Source organism: Cygnus atratus, chromosome 16 (genome assembly GCF_013377495.2).
Source record: "Cygnus atratus isolate AKBS03 ecotype Queensland, Australia chromosome 16, CAtr_DNAZoo_HiC_assembly, whole genome shotgun sequence".
Lineage (NCBI taxonomy): Eukaryota > Metazoa > Chordata > Aves > Anseriformes > Anatidae > Cygnus > Cygnus atratus.
This window is the reverse complement of record NC_066377.1, coordinates 11,306,464-11,333,269: the sequence shown is the minus strand read 5'-3', so window position 1 is coordinate 11,333,269 and position 26,806 is coordinate 11,306,464. Positions and strand designations below refer to the sequence as shown.

At 60.2% G+C, this 26,806-nt stretch overlaps 1 protein-coding gene across 1 annotated transcript; it reads right to left on the bottom strand.

Moving 5' to 3' along the window:
* Nucleotides 1-26,806, bottom strand: NECAB3 (N-terminal EF-hand calcium binding protein 3). The gene is made up of 13 exons (XM_035547940.1): nt 26,572-26,806; nt 22,697-22,721; nt 21,568-21,676; nt 12,606-12,631; nt 12,166-12,263; nt 5,166-5,302; nt 4,866-4,987; nt 4,498-4,577; nt 4,236-4,289; nt 3,567-3,679; nt 2,269-2,346; nt 1,809-1,900; nt 1-1,151 (listed from the first exon to the last, which is right to left on the bottom strand). Exons 1-13 carry the CDS (start codon nt 26,659-26,661, stop codon nt 1,123-1,125), a joined length of 1,053 nt encoding a protein of 350 aa, XP_035403833.1. The 5' UTR covers nt 26,662-26,806; the 3' UTR covers nt 1-1,122.

Here is a 26,806-nt window from a genome sequence, read left to right as displayed (position 1 = left end):
TTCAGCCACAGAGTGAGTGCGTTTTAATAACTGCAACTGGGGACGGGGGGAGAACCGGTCAAATTCACGTTTCGCCGCATCTCTGGGGGTGCTGCTGGGTTGCAGCATCCCTCGGGGGGTGGGAAAAGAGGGGAGCTGGGGAGCACGGGGGGCAGGTACCCGTGTGTAGCTGGGCAGGGTGGCACGAGTACAGCGCTGCGTGTCCGGCTTGGGCACCGCACAGGTCCATGACAGCAATGCTCAGCCCCCTTTGCCCTCGGTGTCACTTGTTCCACGTCATGCACGGCAGCTCATGTCCTCCTGGCTCTGCAAGGCGAGGATGGGGTGGGCTTTGTGCTGCTCCAGCCCGAGGGGCTCTCCTGGCTCCTTGCACGCCCCGAGCCGCCCCGCTGGGCATTCAGCTGAGCAGCTACAGCCGCTGCGTGTCGGCACCTCCCGTGGTGCCAGTTCTGGGTTAGGGTCACTCAGCTGCAGGACGAAGGGGAGGCAGGTGGAGGGGACGTGGCGGCCCCGCAGGCAGCAGGCTGCAGCCCCGGCGCCACCCTCACCCACTCCCCTCACCCCGGTTGTGGGGTGCTTGGGGCCCGGCCGTGCCTTGGGGCACGCAGCCTTCGGGACGTTGGGTGGGAGCATGCACACGGGCTGCCCCAAACCCCAGCACTGGCTGTGCAGGCTGCGGCTGGCACTCCTGTCCAGAAACACACTGCTTGCCTTTACTGAATCCTTTTTTTTTCTCCTATAAAACACTATTCACAGCACGAGCCAGCCCAGCTCCCTGGACAAAACCACTGCTCACCCAGGGGTGGCTCTGAGGGGTCAGGGACAGGGATGTGACAGCGGGCCAGAGCCACCCTTGCCGTGCCACGTCCCCCAGCCCATCCCTGCACGCTGTCCTCGGCACCAGGAGGAAGAGGAATAAATAAATCACGCGAAACGAGCAAAAGGGTAAAACTGCCAGAGCTGAGGGGCGGGCAGCCCCCAGACTGCAGGAGGTGAGCACGCTGCACCGGACGCAGGGCAGGGAGGCGGCGGTGACAAACGCTAGCGAAGGCGGTGGCTGTGCAGGGGGCTCTGCGTCCTTCTGCGTGCCAGCTGCGTCCTGGGAGCTGCTGTTCGCCAGGGTCAGTTGTTGTTCATGATCCACCAGGATGCTGGGGAGAGATACAGGGGAGGGGTGAGGGGGCAGCGGCAGGCAGGAGGGCATCATACGGGGCGCTCTGTGTAAGCTGTGGGTGATGGAGACCAGGGCTCTGCCCCTGCTCCGCAAGAACTGATGCTCCTCTGTAGGCACTGGGCTCTGAAGCACCAGTACCCACCTCCACAGGTGGTGACAGTAAACCCAATAGAGACCCTAAGCTGGAGCTCGATCTGGTCTTGTCTCTCTCTACACTCCCCCTGTTCCTTACTTCTTGGTCAGATTTCTGCTGCTACCCCAGGGAACACGCATCTTCCCTGACCGGGTCTCTCCCTTGCCTCTGCACCACTCAACCTTAAAAATGAAGCTGGGACACAGCCACTGTGAGTGGCCCAGGAGGGCCAGCACTTCACAGAGGGGTTTCAGGGATCTGGGGAAGAAAAATGAGGCGTGAAGTGTGCTCGAGCCAGGGCTCAGGCTGCTATCAGCGGGACTCAGCATATCTGCCATCTGGGAAATGCTCCCAGCTGCTTGGCTATCCAGGCCAGAGAACATGCTAGAAAACACAATATAAGTGGCCCCCAAGCCAATTTTCTGCCCCGGAGTGAGGCAGGGCACCTGCTCGCCCTCAGAGCAGCAGCGCGGCACGGCCGGCGCCTCGCGCCCCGCTCACCTGGGAAGAGCATGGTGGTCAGCAGCTCCGGGGACTCCAGCAAGCTGATGATGGCGCGCTGGAAAGTCTTGCTGTAGCTGGACTGCAAGTGGCTGTAAGGCAGCGCGCAGGGTCAGGGCAGCACGGGGCGAGGAGGCCGTCCTGCTCCAGCCCCGGGGGCTGGGCTCGCTCGTGCCCCTCAGTTGTAGGAGAGGTTTTGTGCCCCGGCACAAGGCTGTCCGCTTCTGCCCCGCTCCCCACCCCTGCCTGGGCTTTCATCCCCCTCTACTGCAAATGCCCCTGGGGCACCAGGACGAGCGTGCCAGGCAGGGCAGTGCAAGCAGCAGCACAGGCTGCGCAAGAAGGGGGCGAGTGGAGTCCACTGTGGAGTCCCAAGGGAGCCCTTTCACCACCACCCCAGCGCGTCTAAGAGCACCCGGACCCACCACCACCACCACCACGCAAAAGGAAAGCCTCCAACCTCCTCCACGAAGTCACGTCCTGCCAGAATTCGTAGAGGATGAAGCAGGCCTCGTCCGTCAGCTTGCAGGCAGACACGCTGCAGGGACAGGAGCAACCCTGAGCTGGGGACGCCTGGGAGCGAGGGGCGCGGATCCGCACGCCAGCCCCACACCGGGATCCCGAGGGGCGGCAGCGACCTCTGGGCACAACCGCAACTGCTGGCTGCTCCAGGGGACCCTTCACCCGAGTCAGCTCCTGTAGCCAGGAGCTCTACAGCTGTTAAACTGGGGGCTGCGTCCCCACGCACGGGACCGCGGCGCCGCACCGTGCCTCGCAGCTCCCTGGCGTGAAGCGGAGCCGAGTGCCCCCACGCCTCAGCCCAGCTCTGCCCACCCGGGGAGCCCGGCTGTCACACGGGCAGCTCTCACGCCAGACAAGCCCGTCAGTTCCAAAGAAAAAACATCATTCTCTCTGGACACGTCAAAACAAGGATCTTCCTTTTGTTTGGCCTGAAAATGCAATTTCGTATGGTTGGAGCTGAAGGGCTGAAAGATGACACTTTAAATGGGAACAGTACGAACATTTCCCTCCGCAAGTGCCTTGAAGTCTCCCGTGGGAGAAGGAGAGAGCCTCTCCAAGCGCAGCTGCGCGATCTCCGGGGGCATCTGGCAGAGCTGTGCCATGACGCCGAACCTGGGGCTCCATCCTCAGCCCTGCCCCGGCTCCGGAGTGGTGCCGAGCCTTGGTCTCACGCTGCGGGGGCAGCTCTAGGCGGTCACGGATGCTCCCCACCAGCATTGCACACGTTTTAAACAAGGCGATGCTGCGACGTGAGCTCTCCCCTGACTTCTCCCCCTTCCTCTCAAGTCCTTCAGTGCTGGAGCAATGCTGCACCCTCTCGCACGCGCACACCACCTCCGTTACTGTCGGTGTAAACGCCCCCGCTCCTTGCCCAGCCCACCCCTGTGCTGCTGTGACCAGCGTGGGGGGATGAGGGGCTGCCCTGCTCATTCCCCAGGGAATTGGGCTGACACAGGGGAGAAGCGAAGCCAGGGCCCCTCTCCCCGGGTCTGTCCTTATAACCCTGCTGTCCTGGGGAGCCCCCCCCACGTAACAGCACCCCCCTGCAGCCCAGGAGTGCTGTGAGGCTGGGCGAGCCCCACGGGCAGGTGTCTGTGCTGCTTGGTGCTGCATCCCCACCCGAGCAGGGACACCCTGCTCGACAAAGAGCCCTTCTGCCCATCGGGGTGCAGCGTTACAGGCCCCAGGGACGGGGCCCCCCGTTTCTGGGCAAGCCCTGCCCCCTACCCCACTTACTGCAGGCAGCTGCTCTGCCCGGCGGTGACCTCGGTGTAGGACCTGAACGCCTGGCGGAACTCCTCAACGCCGCTCTTCGCCACCGAGATCTGCCTCTTGGCCACCAGGATGTGCTGCGGGGGACAGGCGGTCAGGCGGGGGGGCACCGCAGGCAGAGTCGTCCCCTTGCCTGCCCTCCTCCCACCCTGCTGCAGCACTGGGCAGTGACAAGCACGGGGCTGGCACCACCACGCCGGGGACGTACCCAACATCATAAACTGTCCTCTTCTGAGCTGGGCACATCCCCGTTACAGCAGAGACTGCGCCCGCAAAGCCAGGGATTCGTGCTCCACCTGGGGACAGGGCCCTGCTCTGGGACTGCCGCACGTCCCCGTGTCCCCTGCCAGCCCAGAGGGGCACCTGGCGTCTTTCTGCTGGGGCTGTGCACGGCCTGCAGGGGCTCGGAGAGAAGCCGGGAGGTCTGGGCGCTCCCGAGCAGGGGGCTGCCTTCCTCGGACGGCTCGTGAACACCCACGGCCCCCGAAGAAGCCACGTGTGCCTTGGGCAAGGAGCCCACCCAGAGCAAAGGCAGCAGCTAACGCAGGCGGCCCGTCCCGGAGCACAGAGGTGTGCAAGAGGCAATCTGTGTGCACCCCAGTTCCTGCACGGACAGGTGGGACCAGGACTCACCTCATCTCTTCCTTTGCACGCTGCTTCCTCCTTCAGGGGCTCCAAGCGTGGGCTCTGCATTTCACAAAACCATCGTTAACGGTAGGGGTTTTGTAATAAAGCAACACGAGAGGCACCCACAGCCCAGCACAGCTCGGTGTGAGGTGGGCATGGCCCCAGAGACATTCACACCAGGGCCGCTGTCCCAGGGAGAGGTCCTCGTGCCGCCCTGAGAGGCATCGAGGCGGGGGGCAGCCCCCAGCCCCTCCCTGCTGCCACGCACCTTGCACTCCAGTTTCTCGATGAGCTGCTGGAGCCTGGTGATCTGGGCCATCCACTGGCTGTCAGCTTCGACACAAATGCCTGCGCAGGGGAAGGCAGAAGGCTCGCTGCGAACTCAGAAAACCGCAAAAGCTTCTAAACTCTGGAACCGAGAAACTTATTCTCTCCTGAAACTCTTCCCGCTGCCCAGGAGACACAGGAAATCCTGCCATGGTCAGGGCTGTTGTTCCTGGGTACACCGGTCCTGACCCCGCTGCAGACAAGACCCCGCTGCCCCGTGTCGCTGCTCTCGCACCCAGCCTGGGCTGCAGTGGGGCAGGGGCAGACGCCCCGACCCTCACAGACCCGGGGATGGCCAGGCTGCGGTACCTGTGGTCAGCATCCCGGAGTAGGGGTCCGTCGGGGACAGACAGACGTTCTTCTGCCCTCTGCGCCCACACCGCCTCCCTGACCTCAGGCCCACGGAGGTCTCCGACTTCTTTATGTCCTTCCTGAAGGAATAAAACACAACAGGGCAGCTGGAGCCATTCCTCAGCGGGGCCAGCTAAGGTTGCAAAGGGCAGATCCTGCTCCCCGCTGTCCCTCCCAGGGGTCCCGTGAGCCCTGCCCGCGCCGCGGCCCCGCGCTGGGTGCTGGAGGGGCAGCGCGTCCCACCGGGCGCCCCCTTACCTCTCCCGCCCCGCCTGCTCCTCCATGGTGTCCACGGCACACTCGAGCGAGCCCTGCAGGGACTGCAGCTGGTGCATGGTCTCCCGCAGCAGGAAGCGGGTCAGGAACTGCTCCGTCTTGGAGGAGGTCTCGTACCTCTGCGGGGAAGGGGGGAGGAAACGTCAGGTGCCTCCCGGGTGAGGGAGCCGAGACACACCTGGACGGGGCTGGCCCTTACACAGACACAAGTCCTCAGCTCCCGGCTGCAGCGGTGCCAGCAGGCAGGCTCAGGGAGGGCTCGAGGAAAGGCACGAGGGTTTGCCTCTCCTCCACCAGCCCCAGCGGGGTGGATGCCAACCGAATTTTTAGGTGTCAGATTTTTAGGTCCCAGCAGGGAAGGCAGGCTGCCACCCAGCTCTGCCTGACCCACAGCCCGGGCGGCACGGCCCCGGGGTGCCCAGGAGCCGCGGGGACGCAGCGATGGACACGCACGAGCCCCCGGGTTAAGGCTGCTTGCAGAAACAGCCCCAGCTGCAGGGAGGGCTTTGGGGTGGGCTGAGCAGCCTCCTCTGCTCCCAGCTGTTCGGGTGCCGCTCAGGCGGCAGCGGGGCTCGCAGGAGCACGCAGGGCAGGGGCTTTGCAGCCGGGTGAGAAGATGCAGCGGGATCCGTCGCGAGAGGAGGGTGCAGGGCGGCACACGGGAGCTGGGGAGAACGAACGAGTTCCCTGCCTGCACACAGCAGCCAGCGCAGCAGGAGCCCCGAGGGGGCAGGAGGGATGAGCTGAGGTCTACACGGTGCTGTATGACAGCAACTTTACCCCAAGAAGTGGTTCCTGACCTTGACACCGCAGCAGCTTGGCACCGGGTACAGAGCAGGAGCTGATGAAAACCAGGAAACTGAACTCACTCCTGGCAATTTTGGTACAAAGGCCCTTCGGTGCTCCGGGGAGCTGGCAGATTTCACTGCACTGTCACAGAAGAGCTCACTGGTCTTCGCTGCAGCTTTAGCAAGGTGCCTCAGCTCAGCACACGGTTAGACAAGGAACAGAGGTGGCAAAGGGGAGCAGCTGGGAAGTGCTGCCAGCGGCCTGAGGCCAGCCCCCGTGCCCAGCATTTAAGACTCCCAAGGGACAGAGAAGCCACGGGGCATTGTGTGAGCATTCCCGGAGCCACGGCTGGGCGGTAGGAGGCCACGGAGGGAGTCTCCACCTGATGCAGGAGAGCTGGCTGGTCTGCAGGAACATCCAGCAGGAGGGGACAAGCCCTTACCTCGAGGAGACCACCAGGCAGACCAGACCACAGCCACCCCCACCCGCCCTGCGGTGTCCTCACCCCTGCCCACCGCCACGGGAGCCTGGCTGCCACCCCTGCACCAGGCACTGCGAGCTCCCTCTCCCCTCTCCAAAACAGCCTCCACGGATGCGACCGCATTATTAAGGTCAAATACTTCCAATTCCTATTCTGTTTCTCTCCAATGGGCAGAAGAACCGAGGATCCCAAATTCCAGAAGTTCTGCGTAAAAGCACTTGGACTTCACTCTTAACGCCGGTGCCAAAACCGCGGTGCAAGGCCCAGGCCCCACCTGGGGACGCCCCACTCCTCGCGCTGGGGCTCAAAGCCAGTCTCTCTGGGGGAGAGGGGTGGCACGGAGCCGGCAGCCCCCGCCCCAGAGGACAGGCTCGACACCTACGTGGGAGAAACGAAGTCACCGCCTTAATTACCCAAACGCAGCAGCCATCCAACCTGAAGCTGGAAACTGCTCCATTTGAAGACGCATCCTCGCAGGGCTACAGCGTTAAGGAACGCCAGCTCCCGGCCTTGGAAGCGAAGAGGGTGCTCGTCTGCAGAGCGCCGACAGCCACCGCTGCTCCCCACCCAGCCCACCGCCCAGGTGAGCAGGCAGCTCTCACCGCAGCGCCTGTGCTATGCATAGATTTCCATCCGTCTTTTAAAATGAATCTCGTTTTTCTGCCACAGTAAGAGGACGGCAGAGGAGCAGCTGACGCGACGTGGCCTTGGGCAGCAGAGCCCCAGCTCTGCCCCTCTGTGCCTCCTGCAGCCGAGCCCCCCCTGCTCCCCCCAGCATCCTCACCCTCGCTCTGCGCTGGGGGCCATTATTCATCCCTGGGCGCAGCCCATTTTGTTTCCAGGATGGAATTGGTCTGAATTTGACCCCCCTGCCCCTCTCTCTGCAGGAAGAGCCCTTTGCAGGCGGCTGCTCCTACCCCAGCGCCTCCCTGCAGGCAGGGGCTGGCAGACCGCCTGGGGTGTCTGCTCCCGAAGCACACACACCAGCCTGAAGGAAACCTGTTCCTCGTGCAGCTCTTTCGAAGAGAAACCTCTGCTGCCTGGCCTGGCTCGGGGGAAGCGATTCCCCCTGCCCGGAACGGCGCTGGGAAGCCGGCAACACCTCTAGGGCACTTCTGGGAGATCCCGTGCTGGGTGCCTAGCGCTGTGACAGGCCTGGGCTGCCCTTACAAGCTCACCCCCAGCCGCACGCGAGCTCAGAGGAGAGCTCAGGCTCCTGCCAGATGTTTCTGGAGGCTCCAGCCCACGCTGACCCCTGCAAGTTGGGTCCCACGGGGACGTGCCAGTGCTTCAGGCGGGCATTGCACCCGACGAGCCAGCCCCCTCCCGTGCCTTGCTCAGCCCAACGCAGCACGCCCCAGGGAACGCACCAGAGAGAAGGCTGGAAATAGCCGCTTCTCAGGAGAGCCCTGCAAAGCTCTCGGAAACGCAGCAGGAAGCAGCAGTGCCCAGCCCGGGGCACGTCTGCCCAGCGAGGCCCTTCCGTGGCCGAGCAGCCCTCCTTCACCCAGCACCTCCGGCTCCTGGGCTGAAACACGCGGCCTTCGCGCCGCACCAAGCGACGTGCGTCCTGTGCTCGGGGTCACAGGAGGCATTTCAGCGCTCTTCAAATGCTATTTCGCTCCTCTGCACCAACCTGGCTGCTTTCATGCCAGGGGAGGGAAGCAATTGACTGAAAACACACCTCGCTGGTTCAGCTGCACTCTGGGGGGAGAGCAAAACCCTCGTCAGGTATTGCAGCAAGCAGCCCCAGCCCCCCCCCGGAATAGATTCTCGATAAAGCTGTGTCTCGCCGAGCACACAGCATTTTTTGCTCCCAGCAAAGGCTCCTGGAAAGCTGTAAATAACTCGGCAGACACAAGAGAAGTTTTTTGGTTGCAGAGTGGTATTTCTGCTCTGTTGACCCAACTGAAAATCCCAAAGCTGCCAAGAGCTGCTGCAATTGTGCTTTGAGAGGCTTTATTAGTTTCCTATGATGATGTTCACGGAACGGAATAGGCGAACACATAATTCCTGCCAACGGAGACGTAAGAGCATCTGACTTGGAGAGGTATTTATAGCTTAGTGTGCAGCGATGGCAAGCTAGAGAATGAGAAGATTCTAGCACATGGGTTCCTGAGAGAAATACCAGGCTGCTGCCCGAGGTATTTCCATAGTCTGCTCCTTGCTCTGAAACTATTACACTGTAACCACAAAGCGTAGCGACAGAATAAGGTACATTTAGCATATTCAGCATAGCTATCAGCAGTTACATTTTAAGAATACGTAAGAAAATGATGGAATTTGGTAAAAAAAAAAAAAAAAAAAAAAAGGCACCTCGTCTATGAAGAGGCATCTTCCTTTACCACGCTTTCAGCAATGAAGAACGGGCACAAGCCACTGACAACGTGCTTTTGTTCTGCCAACCGTGGACTCACAAGAAGCGAGGTGCAGGTTTGCTGCCCACACAAACACTGCTTCCTACAGGAACTGCAGTCTCGGAGGCAGCGAGGATGAACGTGGCTTCCACTTCCCATGCTTCGCAGGCTGCTGGGGAGCGCTGCGACAAGGTGTGCTGCGGGCACGGGACCAGGCAGCCTGGCAGAGGGCACCGAGCCCTCTCTGAGCAACGCCGCTGAGCCACGCCAGGTCTCCTGGCCCGCAGCGACAGCGGTGGCATGCAGAGAGGTGGGAATCCCGGACACTGAACGGACTTTCAGTGGCACCGCTCCAAACCACGGCTCCCAGCACGGCCTCAGCGTACTCCCCCTGAGCTCTGGTTTCCGTGTTTCCCTGCCTCACCCCGCTGCAGCACTGTCCTAGCGCTGTCTGAGCGCGCCACGCGCAGCTCCCGTGAGGCGTGCTTTCCTTCTGCTAACAAAGCATCTCATGCTCTGTTTGGTTTTCATCTTGCAAAGTGGGCTCGTATGTACATGAGACCTTCTACAGCTGCGGAATAAGTGCCCGGAGGGTGCAGGGCAGAGCAATCCTCTGGCAGCAGAAGTACGGAGCTGCTGGAGACAGATGGTGCCCTACCCAAGAGATGCCACGGTTTAACTGGTGAGACGCAGGTCCCATTCGAGATGCCCTTCTTCCTCTAGCTGGTACGGGTATCACTGCCTCCTTGGGCATCACAGGAAGCTCTCTTAAATACAGCCTGGGGAAAACCAGGCAGGGACTGAAAATTATCTTCTGTTGACCCCGCAGCCCTGCTCCGTAAGCAGAGCTTTATGGAGAGGGCCACGCCAGTGGGCAGATCCCTTCCAGTCTGCTCAGCACCCAGAGCTGCTGTACCTCCAGCAGAACCCCCAGGGTGAGGTTTCATTCAGGTGGGCTGCTCCTCTGCCAAACCGGAGCTCTTGGTCCTCAGCCCCAGGGGCGTTAGGGATGTCTGAAGTAACAGAGATGGCAGGCAGACACGTAAGATGGGAAACCTCTGTCCTCTGCCCTCTCCTCTGGCTCTGAGAGGTGTGAGCTTTGGCTAAAACCTTCCCATCCAACCCTATAATCCCAGAATAGCCCAAGACCAATCCCCACCTGGAAATACAAACACGGGTATGCATCCAGGTCACAGCAGGTAAGAAAGCAGCATTTTATCTCCGCCAGCCTCCAGCAGCGACAGATCTCCCACAGCTCCAGCACAAGCCATGGCTACAGAGCCATAGCATTGCCCTTCTCCTGCCCCCTCCCCGGTGCGGAGCCTGGCTGAGTGCGGAAGTGCAGGGAGCAGCGCCCCGGGAGGGTCAGCACCTGCCCCGGGACACCCAGGAGCTTGGGGCTGAGCCACGGGTGAGAGCAGTGCTGCAAATGCCTGCCCGCCCTGTCCTCCTCTTCCTAGCTCTGGGCAGAGCCATCACAGGTGGAAAAACAAGCCCACATCAATCTGTTTCAGTAGGGGAAACCGGCTTCCCCTTTGCCAGGAGTCCCTGCCCAGCTCCATTTCCTAGCGGCTGCATCCAAGGTCTTGTAACTTAAACAACAAACCCAGCCCAGGTTGTTTTTTCTTTCCTCAAGCCCAAGGAAAGGGCCAGGAGATAAAAATGAGAAGTTAATTTAAGAAAATGATTAGTTCAAGGTACGTGCTGAACACGGCTGCAGAGCGATGTGTAATTATAATGGAGCTCACTGGGATGTTTACAGCAGGAACCATTAAATGAATGAATACATCATGCCAATACTGCGGAGCAGACAGTAATTGTGCTGTACTTTGGAGAAACGCGTGAATATACAATGAATTCATTATTAAAATAAATAAATATATAAATAAGGCAGAGAAGAATTCAAATAAAGCACGGCTCCCTCCAGATGAATCATTCTCCCTCTGGACTCGCATTTAATAAGCTTGTACAGGGAGACGCTGCTGAGGCTGGATACGGCCAGAGGGAGGTGCAGGGGGCAAGATCCCGGGTGACTTTACAGAGATGTAAACACCACTGAGGGCTGCTCGGCAGAGCCAGCAGCAGGACTGGCCCTCATTTGCTTCTCTGCTCAGCAGGAAGCTGCCGTTTTCCCTGTTCACCTTCCTTGCGATGGCCGACTCAGCCTTGCCGTAACTCCCCCAGAAAAACACAGCTCACGGCAGGTACACGGAAAATTTGGGGCCAAACTTCCTCCCGTGAAGTTCAGGACACCTCGAGCTGCGGGTGCTTCACTCTCCCTGCCTGGAACCGAGGCGATTCTTACCGAAGTCACGAAGAGCCAGCAGAGAGCTGCGGCCGCCCTGCTGGGCAGGGACACGCTGGCTCTGCCGCCCGCAGCAGCGCTGGGCCAGCACGGCGTGTCACCCGCTGCCCGCCAGAGCCTCACTACCGGCCTTTTGGCCCAGCGTGGCCCAAAGGGGGAACCTGCCAGAGCTGCAGGCGATGCAGGGCTGGGGCTGCAACCTCCATATCCCTCCCTCAGCCGCCTGCTGAGACGGGGGCACGCGGAGCGTTGCTCAGACCCGCTGCTCCCTCTCCCACCTCCGCCAAGCAGAGAAGAGCAGCTCGGCCACATCCACCTCACGCTTCAGCCCCAAGAGCCCTGCTGCTCCAGGAGGAGCGATCAGTGCGAGGTCCTGCTCGTGGTCCTGCTCCCGCAGGCACGTGCCGTTCGTCCGCCTCACACTGAGCATCAGTCAGCTGGAAGGGAAAGAAAGGGCCAGCCCTTCCCACGGTCGCAGAACAGAGCAAGACCCAGACACAAAGCGAAACCATTTTATACGCTCCAGATGCGAACAAGATGCCGGTACCCACGGGGGTCCCTCGCGGCACTTCCCACAGCTGTATGTCAGCTGCAGTGCTGGGTGCCACAGCCCCCGCCCCGCAGTGTGCAGGCAGGAAGGCTCGCAAGGCAGGACGCTGCTCGGCCTCATTAGCAGCCTCAGATCTGCCTCCCGTCGGCGCAAGCTGCAGGAAGAGGGAAGGCATTCGCAGCGGGGATGGGCACAGCACGAAGCCGGCAGTCAACGGATTTCACCATTTCTTCCCTTCTGACCGTTTGGCACTTTCCCAAAGCAGCCCTGTCCCTACGGATACTCACACAGGCTGCGATGAGCTCAAGCCGCCTGCAGCAGGACTGACCCGCGTGTAGCCCACCCATGCCGCACCTCTTTGCAGCGCGCAGCCCGGTGCACCTGGGAGGCACCACGGTTGTGGCCCCTGAAGCCCAAGGATAACACTAAACAAGGAGCTGAGCTCACCGCAGCTCTGTTACCCCCCCACCTGCCCCATCACCCTCCTGCCCCGTCCTTACCAGCTTGGTTTTGTCCATGGCTGCCAGGACAGCAGAGTTGAGCGTTTCCAGTGCAGAAAGCACGTTCCTGTACTCTCCAAGATACGCTGAGAAATAATCTGAAGTGGGAGAGAAGACCCCAGTGAGCTCCCAGAGCAGCTCCTTCCCAGCCTCCCCTGTGCCAGCAGCCCCCAGCACTGCTCGGGGCATTCCCGTCCCTCTCCCAGGGGTCGCACCTCCTGCCTGGCAGCAGGTGGAGAGCCCTCTCCTCCTCCCGTGACAAAACCTCTCCCTGGACGAAAGCACAGACGCCCTGGGACACCCTCCCGGAGGGATTCACACGCAGGGTCAGTGTCCCTGAGCCACCCAGCCCTGCCCTGCCCTGCCCAGGTGGGCACAAACCCCGCTGCAGACCCGCAGGAGACAAAGCCCACCCCGAGCAGGAAGGTCGGCCGACTTACCACACAGCTTCTCTGTGTCCACGTTGCTGCAAGAAAAAAAACACTCCTGTTAGATGGTGGGGCTGGTCTGGGGGAAAGAGTTGTGGTGAGCAGGGTCTCGAAGGCTTGTCTGGAGCCCCCCAGTGCATTTTTAAAAGCTATATTAGAAAGATAAAAAGCCACACAAGCTCAGGAGCTGCGCTCAGCACCAGGAAGGGGTGTAGGGCATCACCTCTGCCTCAAGGGCTGAAGGAGGGCTGCTCCGTCCCCATCTCCCGTCCAGCAGCAGGAAGATGGAGCTGCAGCACGCTGAGAAAGCGCCTGTGGGAGCAGGACGGAGCGGGGAAGGGGGCTGGAGGAGGCAGGCACTGCCCCGCACCCCTGGGCTGGGGAACCAGCCCCATTTCTGGGTCCTGGACCTGACGAGACCCAGGAGCTGCTTCTGCAGAACCTCTTCCCCCCCAGGTCACAAAGTGCTCAGCGAGGACATCCCCCTCACGTCTCAGCCCCGGCCTCTCTGCATGGCAGCAGGCCCTCTCCTGGCCTCTCTGCCCCACCTGCCCCTGGCGCAGCTGCTGCCAAGGGGCCCTGGAGCTGCCTTCAGCCCTCTGGGGGCAGGGGAAGTTTCACAGCTGCAAACAGTCCAAGGGAGGAGTTGTTCCTACGATGAAGTCTGTTCTGGGCTCAAAAAACCAGAGGGGCTTCACCCTCCTGTCCCTCTGAGGCAGCCAGAACCAAGGCTGGCATCCTGCAAGGCTTGGAGCTACACAGAACCCGCAGACAGCAAGCGGATGATAAAGAAAAAAAAACCAAACACATACTGAAAAGCTTGTCGGATCCCTGAGCCTCCTTGATGCCAGGTGCCAGACAAGGCAGGAATCCCGTGGAAAAGCCAGCGTACATCCAGGTAGGCAGGGAGGCCGCCCCGTTAGTGCGAACGGGGTCGTGGCAGAACAGCCCCACCAGCCCCCAGCCTCGTCACCCCACACCTGCAGCTCTGCGAGGCCAGCCCTTGCCTCCTGACTGCCGAGCTAGCGAGCACTGCAGGCAAAGAGGGCTGAGCTCCTTCCCCTTGCTAATAAAGGCACAGCTGGGGTGGAGAGGGAGTAGGAAGCATCGAGAAATACCTACCTACCGGCTGTCAGGAGAGGATTGTGGGCAGAACCAGAGGTTTGAGGCAGGGCTGATTGCGATGCCTCACATCACCTGCGCGGCCTCCAGGGAAAATGCCCCAGGATGGCATTCATTCACATCAGCCTCCTCTCCAGAAATTCTGCTGTCTCAAAATCCCCTAAGTGCCTGCAGCCATTTCTATTTCTGATTGGGAAAGTGGAAGACAGCACGAAGGAGATTTTTAAACGTTTAAGCACATGCAGAGGAACTGGAGATGCCTGCAGCTTGCCGGGCGCCAAGCACAAGGACGCGGCACCACCGCCCGTGTGAGCGCTGCCACGGATGGTTTCTGGGTCCGCCTTCCTGCTGAGCTTCCACTTCATGGTTTAACAACACGTAGTGCTTCAAATTAGGAAAACACGCAAATCCTGCTGGGCAAGGCCACGCACGAAGCCTCTCATTTTTGATCTGAGATCTCGAATTTTAGGTTTCCCCACTCCTCACAGGGCAAACACCACCTCATCACCACTCCTACTGCGAGCAGAGCTGTCCGCTGGGACCAGCGACGCCTGCAAAGCTCAGCAGGCTGCACAGCGCCGCTGTCTCCCAGCCAGTCACAAAGCCTGCCCCGTGCCTACGAGCAGGCTGCAGGCTCAGGTGCAGGGCAGCCACTTGGCAAAGTCCCCACGTCCCTGGCTGCCCTGGGCTGGCACCCGAGCCCGTAGGACCCCGGAGCTTGCACAGCCACCAGAGGCCAGGGTGGGCAGTGAAACGCTGGGACTGGCGGTGAGCGAGCGTCCCAGGGGAGGGAACTGACTCGGGAGGATGCTCCCCGCTTACAATTTGCTGGAGAACCCAGATTCGGGGTGCTGGGAGGGGAATCTCCGGGTGGCATGAAACAGAAGTTAGTTGCGTTAAAGCAGGTTCACCTGAGAAGCAAACCCAACCCCCTTTCGGTGTGAGGGGTCACCACAGCCCCCTGGCAGCGGGATGCAGCCCCCTGCCCCGAGTTCATTGCATCAGGCCCCTGGTTAGGCAAGGGAGACAGTTTTAGGGTGTGGTTCGGCTCCTCCACTTCAAACACCTACTGTAGGAGCTGATTAAGGCGGGGATCTGCTGCACCGTCCTGGCACTGCAGACAGTTTTTGATGAGAATAAAAAATAGTATTTCCCTTGAGAAACTATCCTGATAATCAACGAAACCAAAGCCCCTTCATCTGCCAATTCCATTCTGTCAAACTTTGCTGATCCCATCTCTAAGCAGCTCCATGCATCCAACCACAGCTCCGCAAGGATGACGGGGGTTTGAAGCATAAATTTAAATTGCAAAAACCCCTTGCTCCTTCTTAATTTGTTCCACATAATCCTGAAAGCTGCCTGGAGCCTGCAGAGCCACTGAAGTGCCCTGCTGCTGCAGTGGCACAAGAGACTTGGCAGGCACCGCAGCACCCGTGGCGTGGCTTTTGTGAGCCCCGTGCCCCAGAGGAATAACTGCAGCCACTGGTCCCCGTCCAAGAAATAGGTAAAGTTCGCAAAAGCGGAGATGTTGACCCAAGTTAGCAAAATGCAGTCACATACCTGGCACATACATTACCCTGGCATCTGCATCTGTCCCCAGCAAGAACCTGGAGCTGGGAAAACTTTCAGCAGGAGTGAGGAGGGGCTGCCAGCCGAGACCATTGCCCAGACCCCAAACCGGGCTCTAGCAAGCAGGTGCCCGTGTGTCAGAAAGCTGCCGTCAGCACCCACTCTGCGGCTTGGAAGGAGAGGCCAGAGATTGCTGGTACCTCTTTGTATCTTCTCTTTTCGCTACTTAAAGCGAACGGTAACTAATTAAAAACTAAAACATGGAACAAGTAAACTCTGAACCCATCACCAAGATCCTGTGGCAAACCCAGCCCCCTGCAGCAGGAGACCCGCTCCCTTCCCAACCCAGCCCCTTCCCAGGTCCTGCACCCCCCCGCCCCTGCCTTACACAAGTGCAGAATCACGCCTGGCTCTTCCCACGTCGGCACTGACACAGCAGCTCCCAGGGCACAGCGTGGCTCCGTCAGGAGAACAGAGTGCAGCAAGAAAACATCGGTACCGACAGCATCGTTCTTCTGCTACCAGAAGCTCTCTCACACCAGAAAGCAGGAGAAGCTAACGCAGAGATCCTGCGGGCCAAATCCTGACCCCTTTGCAGGACTGCAAGGGTGCAAGAGGCTTCCCTCTGCCCCTCCCTCCGACATCCCCTCTGTCACTGCAGAGAGGCACCCTCTGTCTCCAAAGCACTTATCCTGAGACGCTCCACATTTCCACATAGCTGTATTTTGACTGTGCTCAAACCTCTGATTAACTGTAATTAAGCTTGAACTGATGATGGAGGATCTTGTCATCATTATGTTGTTAGGATTTTGTCAGAACGCGCCTGGAATTTATGCAAGAAAACATCAATCAGCTTCAGCAAAGCAGATGGGATTTTTTTCTTTTTTTAAATCATTTTTTTTTTTAATCATTTAATGTTCAGGTTGGAAACCTCTGCTGTGATCACAGGCCTGGTTCCCAAACCCTCACACCGCACTCTTAAGCGGGGCGGTTGCTCTCCAGAGCTGAAAGCTGAAAGACCGGCTGATGCTGTGACATTGAGGATCTGACCAAAGACAGGAGGAAAGTTTACACAACCACCCTTCCACAGCACCAAAGGACTGAGGTTATTTCCTCTGAGATTGTCTTTTTGTCTGTTTGTTTTTAAAAGCATAAGGTCAGTGCATCTACTGAAATCCAAAATCTTCCACTCGTGGCTCAAGATCACGGCCTCAGGCTCCCAGCAGTCTGTACCCAACCTCCTGCCACTCCCATTTGACCGCTACCTCTCGCCCAAAGGAGGATTTTCTGAACCTCATTTTTCTAAACCTTCCCAACAGATGCAGGACAGAAAGGTCCACGGGGACTACACGACGCCTCCCGGGGCAGACTGCAGCAGTTCACGCCACGAGCAGCGAGCGCCCAGCACGCACACCTCGGAGCTCAGTGCGGACGCCTTCAGAGCTGGGTCTCTGCGACGCTGCCCCCCCCAGCGCCTGGGAGAGGACGAAGGAGCCCGGGGCTGGGGGCTGCTGCAGCGAGGCCTGGGGAGGCTGCGAGCAGACCCCCAGCCCTGGCAGCAAGCCGCATGTTGGTTCTCCCGAGACCCTTCTGCAGCAGTGAAGCTTTTTCACCCCTTCTAAACAGGTTTGTCTTTTCTCTCCCAGAAGTTCTGGTGGATGAAAACGCCTTTTCCCCGGGAGATGTAGCTTTCTGTTCTGCTCCAGTGCCAGGTTCGGCACTGTGCTTTCTGACAAGCAAAACACAACAGCGAACCTAGCTGTTGGACCCAATTACAACGAGAAGTTGCATTTGGTTTCAACGCGGAACATCATCTTTTAAATGTCAAAGAATTAAAATAAGGAGATATTTAAAGCCAAAATGGAATAATTTACGGAATACTTTTGAGAAATGTAGGAAAAAGAAGTCTCATGGGGAAATGTAAAATCTTCAAACAAAATCAGTCAAACATTTTGGATTCAAAGATTTTACAGGGGACATTCTGACGAGCTTTACTGTTCCCACCACCCAAACCACCGAAGATATGCCGGCCTATACCTCAGGTTTTATTCCACCGGCTCAAAACAGAAGCGAACCTTACGGAGGTGGCTAAACACAGGGGCTGCCAGCACCCTGCCCCAGTGCCAGAACAAACAGGAGGTGGAGCACGACCTGACGGGAAGGACAGAGGAGAAGGAAGGAAAGCGTGGTGCTACGGCCTCTCTGGATGGAGAACGAATAATGTATGAGACCTCTGAAATATTAATCTTCACAGATGTCAGCTTTGTGAGCCAGAGGAGCAGATGCAGTCTCGCAGTGATGAAAGAGAGTCAGGATGTGTCTGGGCAGCACTCCATTACTCAGACACGGATAACGTCTGGGTGTAAAAATCTCTGTTGCTGTGTCTCCTTCGGTCAGGCTGGCACCGACAAGAAAACAATCTTTTCAACCCAGACCTGCTGAACACAGCACCCTCACGGCCAAATCCAGCCACTGGATTAGCGCTGAAGCTCTCCCATCACCAGACAAGCCCCGGGGCATGAAAGGAGAACGCCGGGTATGTTTGCAGAGCTGACCACGGTTGTGCTGAACTCACGTTTAAGCAGCACACCGGCAGCAGGTTGACCTAGAGCCTTCCGAAGGTCTCTTCCCACCACTGCTCTTTGAGCCTTTGATTTCAGACACAAGCAGACTGCGTTTGAATGTGCTCTGCTCAGTAACGAAGCATTTTTTTCCTTCCATAAAGCCCAAAGCAATCACAGCATCTGCAGGGAGAAGGCTTCGCTGACCACCTCGCAACGCCTCTCGTAACGACCTGCAGAATATCACACACGGCTGGCAGACACCAGCATTAAAACACACCGAAGGAAGATCAGTTGATGCTACACAGCTCCGTGGAACTCACTTTCAGCCTGCGTGGTTGAAGCTGGAAGTCTAAATGGCTTCAGAACAAAATTAGACAGATTTGTGGAGCAGAGGACTACAGGAGCTGGTGGTCTTGTCAAGGAGGTTCCAAACCAGCGACCACTGGAAGCTGTAAGGGTGCAGGTGCTTCCTAGCTGGTCTTGTTAAGCACCTTCTGTGGACACTGGTGGCAGAAAGATACTGGGAGAGAAGAGCCCTGGCCCAGTACTGCTTGGCTCTCCTTGAGTCCTTTCCCATGCTCACAGCCCCTCCACAAGCAGTGGTGTGGACAACCACCACACCGGGGGTTTTACAGTATCTCAACCGACTCAAGGGCAGGGCAAACCTGACGTGAAGGACAGGATCCCCTGCTTCTGTCCTCCCCATTGAGCCAGCAGCAGCCAGCAGTGCGGGCAGGCACGGTGCTGGCTCAGGCGCCCAGCAACACCCTCCACTCCAGGGGAAACCTCACCACCTCCTTGGGACGGCAAATTGTTCGGAGAGGCGAGGAAGAGGACGCGAGTGTAAAGAAATGTGGCTCACAGAACCACGGTCTTGGGCATCTCTTGGTGTCCTTAGGCAGTAACTCTTGGATCCGGTGGCAAGTTTCACCCAGTTCTCCAAAATACCGAGTCCCTGCAAGCACAGAGCAAGCAGGCAGCCCTGGAGGAAGGTTCCCCAGCAGCTCTGCCGAGGGGGTGGCAGGGGTACGAGCACAGCCCTCAGGAGCCACGAGTTCGCACGAAGGGGAAGGGCTCCCTAAACACCCCGAACACGAGTGACAGAAAGCCCAGCTCCAGAGGCAGAGCCACAGGAAGCTTTCTTTGGCCCAGCACACTGAACTGCCCGACTTCTGTCGCCCGTGCTGTGCAGTGGACAAGTGGCTCTGCACACAGCCCGGTGTGCACTTTTTGGTCCTGTCTTTATACAAACACAGAGCACAACCCGTTACATCCCCGAACTGAAGTCTTTGGCAAGCTCAGCGAAACCTCACGCATCCCAAGGCTGCCCAGAGCCAAGCCTGCTTGCCTGCCCCGGGCAGGGTTTCCGTGCCACGTGTGTGACAGCGAATGCCACGGATCAGCACAAGGCCAAACCCCGCCTGGAGCGGCACCAAGCGAAAGCTGACGCCGACTCCTGGCGGGCCGTGCTGTGTGCGACGCCAGCCAGCGGAGGTGGCCCAGGGGAGACACGGCACCCCAGAGCAAGTGGCAGCCTCTGGGCAGTATCTCCCTGGGGACAAGCCTGTCTTGAAGTCCCTGAGCCCGGCAGGCACGCAGCTCCAGGTCAGGATGACAGCACTCTGAGAAACACGTCTGCAGGGGACAAGATGCCTCTCACCAGGTAGTAAGAGAACCAGGCTCCTGCTCCAGGACGTGCCACCCCCTCCTCCTTCACCAGCTGGGGGTCAGGCTGGAGCGATCGTGCACAGCTCCCTGCAGCCACAACCCCAAATCCATCCCTCTCGCATCTGCTCACACCATTCCCTATGTGCGTGCGGGTCACGTACCGGCCTGGGACAGAAACGGGGAGCGTCCCCGAAACGGCCCCGTGGCTGGGCCTTCCAGTCTGCTCTCGCAGAAACGAGGGCATCCTCGTGGGGGCTGGGGGCCTCCTACGCGTCCCTGAAGTTACAGGGCACACAGATTTGGAAACCAGCTCTGTCTGCGAGGTCCCTTCTGTTCTTCACAACAAAAAGGGATCAAAACCACAACGGTCGTGCCCCGCTAATAGATGTCACCAGCTCAGTGCTGCCACGTCGTCATGGCTACCGCGCCGTCATCGCGGGCGACGACTTGCAGGGAGCGCCGCCGCTGCCAGGGCCACGCACGGCGCTGGGAGAGGGCGCGCTGCCGGGGGGCGCGGGGGCACAGAGCCCGCGGGGCAGCTCGGGGCTGGCCTGGCCCCTGCCGCCGCGCACCCCGGCCAGCTGGGAGGGTGTCTCAGCGCCCTGCCCAACCCCAGGCGGAAGGGCTGAGGTTGGGCAGAGCTGCCGCGGGCTGCGGTGTCGTTGGCGAGGCTCCGCGGTGCCGCCCGCGTGCCTTCTGGCAGCCCTGTTTTGTCGCTCAGGACGGGCGGAGGAACCCGACTCGAACGCGGTGGTGAACCAGGAGACGTTCGGCATCCGGGTAAAGCCCCTGCTCCGTGCCGCCTGCTTTCCAGAGGTATCGCCTTGGTGACGGCTCCAAAGTCGCCCCAAACCGCAGCTCGACGGAAGGAGCGCTCGCACAGAGAGGCGACGGCTCTCTGCTAAACCCCTGGGATCTCCAGGAGGACGAGGAGGTGTTGGCAGGTCACCTCCTGCTGCCTGCGTCCAACGAGCCCAACCGACCGCACGCCCAGCAGCGAGCAGCCACCGGAGGAAGATACCCCCTCACAAACGGCGCGGGATCTCCTCAGGGGACACCTGGACGGAGTCAGTGCCCCCAGCGCACCCAGCTCAGGGCGGATGACTCGGGGACACGCAGCCACGGACTGCTCAGGATTTGCTGCCAGCGGCACCAAGCTCCCGCAGGCTGGGCCCGGCGGGCGGCGTGAGGCTGTCCCACGGAACGCCTCCCCCGCGGGCAAACCGCTCCTACTGCCCCAAGGGCACCTGACACACGCAGCAGCTCCTCGGGGCGCTGGGGATGGGCACGAGCACGAGCCAGAGCTGAGCCTGAGACCCAAGGGAACTGCAGACGCTTCCTCCTACAGCGGCACCGTCAGCTTTAACAGCCAGCTCCCAGACACACAATCAATCAAAGGCCAGCTTCTCGCAGTGCCAAAACACACTTGCTTTCAGCAGCAGGCAGGGCAGAGGGTCCCCAGCGAGGCCGTGCTGATCTCTGAAAGACTGGGACAAAGCCAGCCAAGCCCAGCAGGTTTCTCTGGGTAGCCCCCATCTACAGCAACCGAGAGCTAAGTGCAATTATTGTCTGTTTTTAAAGAAGCTGGCCTAAATTCACAGTTACACTGACGCTCATAAGGCCCATTTCTGGTGGAAAGAAGTTCTTACATAAGTGAAAACGAGTTCCCAGTGTCAGCAATCGCCAAGATAGCTGTCTGCTCATCGTCCTCACACCACCACATGCTCCTCCTGCAGATACACAACCTGCTCTGTAGAGCTGTGTATTTCTGGAATACATTTTTCAAACCAACATAATGTGATTTTAAATGGATGCTTGCTTTTATAGCACTAAAGTAAATCTGATAACGCCTGTTCTCAAAATGTCTGGCTTCTCTCATCAGCAATACTTGTACCCGGTGTTTAATGGGTTTTAACATCTGCGTGTTACAAGAGGTAGGTTTATCTCACCCTGACTATTTATTGCACCCGCCTCCAAACGTCCTCCATCTACAGTCAAGCAGTTTTATATCCTCCTTCATCTCCTCTCCTCTGCGCCACCATGCTACTTACTCTGAATGACGCCTGTCAATGCCACTGAACAACTCCCACAGCTCCTCCGAGCTCAGGATCCCATCAGCGAAATAGTTCTTGAACTCCTCAAATGACAGTTTCCCATCATCTGCGTTTAAACAAAAGGGAAGAGTAATTATATATCTGCAGAAAGAAGCATACAAGCCCCAGCAGTCCTCCCAGCAGCCTCTTTACCAGCAGCGTGGGATGGTTGGGCGTGTTGTGCACAATAATTAGAGCGGAGATCTCATTGAAAGCATGTCCCACCAGCCACAGCATCCCCACCAAACACTAGGAAGGCTGGCAAGCAGTGCTAGTGCTGCCGGGTGGGCATTTCAGCCACTCCAACCCTTCCAAAAGACCCCTTTGTAGCATTTTCAGAAACACATTCAGACGCTCTGTACTTCAATGACTTTCCAGGCAGGCTTTCCATTTAGCTCTCCCCAGCACGGAGCTATTATACGCAGTACAGCGAGGACGGTATCAGCTCTTTAGGGGAAAGAAAATCTCTCGGTTGACTCATGAGCTTCCCCTCTCCCGCGTGTGGAGAACTTCAGCTCCCAAGCTGCATTTTGATCTGCAATAAAAGCGGCTCCTGGCATCTGCAATCTGCCAGGAAAGAGAAGAGCCCAGGTGGGAGGAAGGCTCAGAGAAACGACCTGTGACGTCGGACTTATTGGTTTCCAGGCGTCGAATATAATCCCGGCCTACAGAGCCGAACTCTCAGACACCAGGGACTCCGGCAGGACCCAGGAGCGGGGTCGCCCAAACAGGGGGCAGAGACTGAACCAGTCCTGCAAGGGGTGGAGAAAAAGCCCGACGGAGCCCGGCCAGCCGTGCTGCACGGCCTGCTCTGCCCTCCCTCCCGCTGCTCGTCCCCACTGAGCGGCACCCAGCGCCGGGAGGCTCTGCCCGCAGCGACACGCAGGCGGTGAGGCTGGGGAGCCCCCTCCCAGCCCCTGGCCGGTGTCTTCTCCATCAGGCAACGCAGAAAGGCGTTTTTCTTCCAGGCAGAGAGCTGCCTGCCCTCGTCCTTTGCTCTTGCAGCGAGCCTCTCGGCGGGGAAGGGCTGCCGCTTCGCCCGGAGCCAGGCTGCGAGGGGGAGGCGGCGGCAGAACAAAGCACTCACCGTTCTTGTCGGCTCGCCGGAAAATCTGAAAGGGAAAACACGACAGGGTTGAGGGGGGGGGCAGGAAGAGCGGCGCGGCTCAACAGCGAGCGAGGCAGTCGCCAGCCCTCCCCAGCCACCGCGGGGAGACCTCCGGGCCCCGCAGGAGCCGTGCAGGAGCCCACGTTACCGGGGCCGGGAAGGACAGCGCTGCACACGCCGGTCTGCGGGAAGCTTCCCTTTGCAAATGATGAAAACCATCCCTCTCCTCCGCCGCACAAAGCTCCCGGCACACCCGCTGCTGCCTGAGCGGGCCCAGCGCTTGCCCAGAGCGTCTTTTAGAGAACGGAGGGGGACAAAGTAGAAAGGGCATCGCTGCAGCTTTGCTACAGACTTGTGATGGAAGGTGTTTAATTTTTCAGATCCTTTAAATGAAAGGACATCGAGCAAAAAAACACTCCGTAATGGAAACGCTTTGGGCATCACCGCTGACACTTCAGCCCTCCGCACTGACGGGCAGCTCTCGTCCTGGGCGGTGTAACCGCCCTCCGCAATCCTCCTGCCTGGGACACCTGGACACGTGAACCCCCTCCAGCGCAATTAAGAATTCATTCATTCATCTGTAACGAATTCTGCCCCAGGGCACAGTTTGAGAGCCGCTCCAGTGACACGTCCCGACCCAACTCTCCCGCCTGCGGCCCAGGAGAAAGCTGGGGCTTCTCGTTCCTTCCTCTCTCCCCGCTCACCAACAGTTATCTGCAGGTCTCGGCTGATTCTGGGGAGGAACAGCACGGTTTCTGCAGCCTGGGAACACCTCGCAGACAGCACAGTACAGGCTTTGGCTAGCACATCCTAACAGGGCTGACAACAGCGAGTTGTGTAACAACTTTCTTTTTAACCATCTCTTTCAGGTCTGAAGAAAGATCAGGAATGAAAAAAAAAAAAGGCAGGAAAGGGGGAAGGCAGACTGCGCTGTGTTCCCTTCCAAGCAGCTGCAAAGTAGAAGCCGCTGATAAAACCACCCCAGACCAGCTCTGCTCCTGGCTGCAGGAGGCCCCATCCCTGCTGAGCTGCCCCTGCACCCCCTGCTCCCTGCTGATGCTTTTGCTGCGCTGTTTGAGGGCGCAGCCCGCAGTCAGCCCTGCGTGCACGGCCACCGAGGCGCTCGCGACAACAGCCCGGAGGCAAAGACAGCTGAAACCAGAACCTCGCTCCCAAAGATGCTGCTCCCTCGCGACTGGGCAGAGGCTTTTCTGATGCTGGCCCCAGCAGGGAACTCTCTGGTCCGTCCTCGTGGCCGAAAGCAGGGGCAGGGACGCCTCGGAGGATGCTCGTCTGAGCAAAGCAAGCTCCCCTGGAGGCGCTGCCCTGAGCTGCCCAGCGTTAGGTAACGTACCTGCGGGGTGCTGGCCTCCAGCGGGGCCAGGCTGCCTTCCTGCGTGAAAGCAGAGCAGGGAGCTCTTTGGACGCCCATCAGGGCTCCCACGCCGCACTCCGGAGCTTCCTCGCTAGAACGAAGTACAGAAACCTGCAGTTCCCACACGCTGGGGATTTCTCCGGGTTTTAAAGCAAAGGTTTCTCCAGGCTAACGGGTCTGCTTGCGCATCTGCTCCCACTGGGGCTCTCGGGGCTGCACTTCCTACGGTCACTGAGCTCAGCTAGCTCACCCACCTGCACCCCCAGACACCGCAGTGTCGCCCAGGCACTGCCAAATGCGACTCAAGGGAGGCCAAACGTCCCCTGCTCCCAGGATGGCCTGGGCCAGCACAGTCTGCCTGCGGGCTAGAAGGGAAGGCACAATTCTGGGGGGACGCCACGGGGCTGGGAAGGCTGTGGGTCGCTAACCTGGGGTGGTTTTGTCCCGGGTTCGGTGTAAATCTCAGCAAGGACAGCTGATCTCAACCACACGTGGGAGCCTCTGCCCCAGCAGCGTGTTAGAAAAGCCCTGCCACCGCACGCACGAGAGCTGCGTCGAGTTCGGCTCAGCTGGGAAGCAGAGCCACAAGAGCCCTGCGAGAGGGGGCAACGCCTGCCCCGTGTCCCCTGAGGCCGGGTGACGCTGGGGACGGCGAGGGGGACTCAGCCTGGGAGCGGGAACAGGTCTGTGTTGGCTGCTGGGGAGCCCTGCCTCAACCCTCACTTGCATGAAGGACAGCTGGCAGCTCCAGAAGCACAGGAACGCTGCTGCGAGCCTGAGAGAGAGACGTCCCTGTCCCTTCGTCCCTGTGCCCAAGCAGCCGCACCCCACTCAGCGCCTGCGATGGCACACAGGCTGAGAACGACGGAGGAAGCACCGAACCAACGTTTACGAAGCCCCCCAGCCCCGGGAAGGAAGGACATCGCAGGGCTTATCCCCGCACGCAGGACTGGAAGCAACCCCAGCTCCCGGACACTCAGCCAGGGCCGGGCTGGCTGCGGGGAGGGGACAGCCGCCCTGGGGGCACGGCGGGGTGAGAGCACCAGGCACACGGCCGGCTGCCCAGGCGGCTTCGCTCAGTCTCTGGTGTGCAGGGAGGAAAACAAGCAAGCCCTGAGGTCCAGTCTGGGGGCCAAATGTCCCAGAGGCTTCAGATGTCTGCAGAGAAAGAACTGCAACGGCAGCGCTGCGGCTCGCACAGCGCCCGCACCGAAGCATCGCAGGCAAAGCCCTCCTCCTCCTCCTCCTCACCTCCCCAGGATGCAAGCAGTTTCCAGCAGTGGCGAACGCCGGAGTGCTGGCCAGGAGAGGTGACCTGGCTCATTAGAGCTGGCCTGGCACAACCTGACACATCCAGGCAGGGAGAGCCTGCTTTTCTCCCTCTCATCTGGCCCCCTCCGTCCCTCCCAGCCTCCTCTATCACCTCTTCCTCTGGATCTTCATCACAGCAGAAGCACCCAGGCTGCCCAGGTGCTCTCTCCACCACGTGCATCAGAGGGGAACCCACTGGCGCTGCTTTCAGCCCCCTGCTCTGCTGCCTGCCCTTCCAGCAGCCCAGGGCTCCCCAGTCCCTGCTGGGTGCCACCGGGTCCCAGGGGTACCCGGAGAGCCGCGGACCCCCCAGCACCATCTCCGCGGCTTTGGGGGAGGGCAAAAAAAGCAGGTTCGCATCTTTGGGGGCTCCTGGAGGTGCCAGAAGCAGAGGCCGTGCCCACAGCGGGGGCGATGCCCAGGGTCTGCAGCGTGTTCACACACACACGGGTGCCCGCGGGACGGGCTGGGAGCTGCAGGAGGAGCGGGGAAGGCGCACAGCTGAGCTCCACGGACCCAGCTGGAAGGCGGCCAGCTGCAGAGCCGACCGAGGAGGCGTTCGAACCCTTCCGGCAAGCTCCGGAGCCGAGGCAGGAGCAAAGGGCCCCCGGGGGGAGGCGAAGGGAAGCCGCGAGGACGCGGGCAGCGGCTGGTGTGCCCAGAGGCTTGCTGGTAGCGCTGTTAACGCTCCACGTTTTAATTGTCTTAACGACGCTCGGAGGGACAGAGCTGGGACGAAGCGAGTACCCGGAGGAGCTGAGCTGCCAGCCCCGACCCCCCTCCCCCAGCCCACGGGTTCATTAGCGCCGCTAATGACGCTGCCGGGAGGGCCCCGCGACCCCCGCCCCTCCAGCTGCGGCTCCAGGGCACGGAGCTCAGGGCACGGAGCTCAGGGCACGGAGCTCAGGGCACGGAGCTCAGCCTCACGGCGGCTTTGCCCAGGGCCCCGCGAGCCGCCCGGCCCGGCCCGGCCCGGCCCAGCCCAGGGAACCCCCCCCCGGGTGCCGCAGGGCCACATCCAGCCTGCGGAACGCGGCGCCGCCCCCCAACCCCCGGAGCCCCAGCACGCAGAGAGGGGCAGCTGCCGCCCCCCCCCCCCCCCGTCACGGAGAGCCCCCCGGGGGCGGCCCCCTCGCCCGAGCGGGCCCGGCCCGGCCCCGTTACTCACGTCGTGGAAGATGGGGAGCGGCTCCCTGCGCGGCGCGGCGCCGGGCTTGGCCGGCAGCAGGCACATCGCCAGCAGCTGGGCGCACGCCATCGCGGGCAGCCGGCGGCGGTGCGGGGCCGCGGTGCGGGGCCGCCGTGAGGCACGGCCGCGAGGGGGGAGCCGCGAGGGGCCGCGGGAGCCTCGCGCTGCCCCTGAGCGGCTCCGCAGCCGCCCGGCAACTTTGCCTCTCAGCCCC

Bases quoted from the DNA above. Each gene is read 5' to 3' on its own strand.
- NECAB3 (XM_035547940.1), bottom strand. From the start codon at position 26,661: ATGGCGTGCGCCCAGCTGCTGGCGATGTGCCTGCTGCCGGCCAAGCCC. The intron at 4,578-4,865 runs GTACCGCAGCCT...TCCCCTGCGCAG, and splicing joins CTCCGGGATGCTGACCACAG to GCATTTGTGTCGAAGCTGAC. The intron at 3,680-4,235 runs GTGAGTCCTGGT...TGTCCCCCGCAG, and splicing joins CGTGCAAAGGAAGAGATGAG to CACATCCTGGTGGCCAAGAG.